We start from the raw sequence: 614 nt of genomic DNA on the forward strand, positions 1-614 counted from the left end.
AGCAGCAGCAGCAGCAGCAACAGCAGCAGCAGCAATAGCTGCAGCAGCAGCAACCGCCGCGATGTTTGCCCAAAAGAGCAAAACTGCAGCAGCAGCAGCAGCAGCAGCATTCACAGCAGCAGCAGCAGCTGCAGCAGCAGCAGTATTTCTGGTTCAGGTAGCTCTAGCAGCAGCAGCAGCAGCAGCAGCAGCAGCAGCAGCAGCAGCAGCAGCGTAAACAGGAGTAGGGGAGATTCCGAGTTATGTGGTGGTTTGGTGATGAGAGAGAAAGAAAAAGAAGGAGAAAATAAAAAACATTTGGGGCTGCATGCGGCGGGTTCATGCAGCGAGTTGGTGCGAGGCAACAACCTGGGATCGAGTGTGGGGTGTATGGGATCGAGTGTGGGGTGTATGGGATCGCCAGTGGAGTCAACTGGGTCTGTCGTGGGATCGAGTGCGGGATCGAGTGTGGGGTGTATGGGATCGAGTGTGGGGTGTATGGGATCGAGTGTGGGGTGTATGGGGCCGAGTGTGGGGTCAACAGTGGGATCGAGTGTGGGGTCAACAGTGGGATCGAGTGTGGGGTGTATGGGATCGAGTGTGGGGTGTATGGGATCGAGTGTGGGGTGTATGGG

General features: G+C 56.7%; 1 protein-coding gene across 1 annotated transcript in view; it reads left to right on the forward strand.

Moving 5' to 3' along the window:
• The window catches only part of EMH_0019320 (uncharacterized protein), a gene marked incomplete at both ends in the record, with an annotated part of 849 nt that extends 632 nt beyond the window's left edge, over positions 1 to 217 (forward strand). The window contains one exon of the mRNA XM_013501342.1: positions 1 to 217. Coding sequence (XP_013356796.1) covers positions 1 to 217 — 217 coding nt within the window.
• Positions 218 to 614: the final 397 nt, after the last annotated feature.

This window comes from Eimeria mitis, genomic scaffold, assembly GCF_000499745.2.
Source record: "Eimeria mitis Houghton genomic scaffold, Emh_scaff672, whole genome shotgun sequence".
Lineage (NCBI taxonomy): Eukaryota > Apicomplexa > Conoidasida > Eucoccidiorida > Eimeriidae > Eimeria > Eimeria mitis.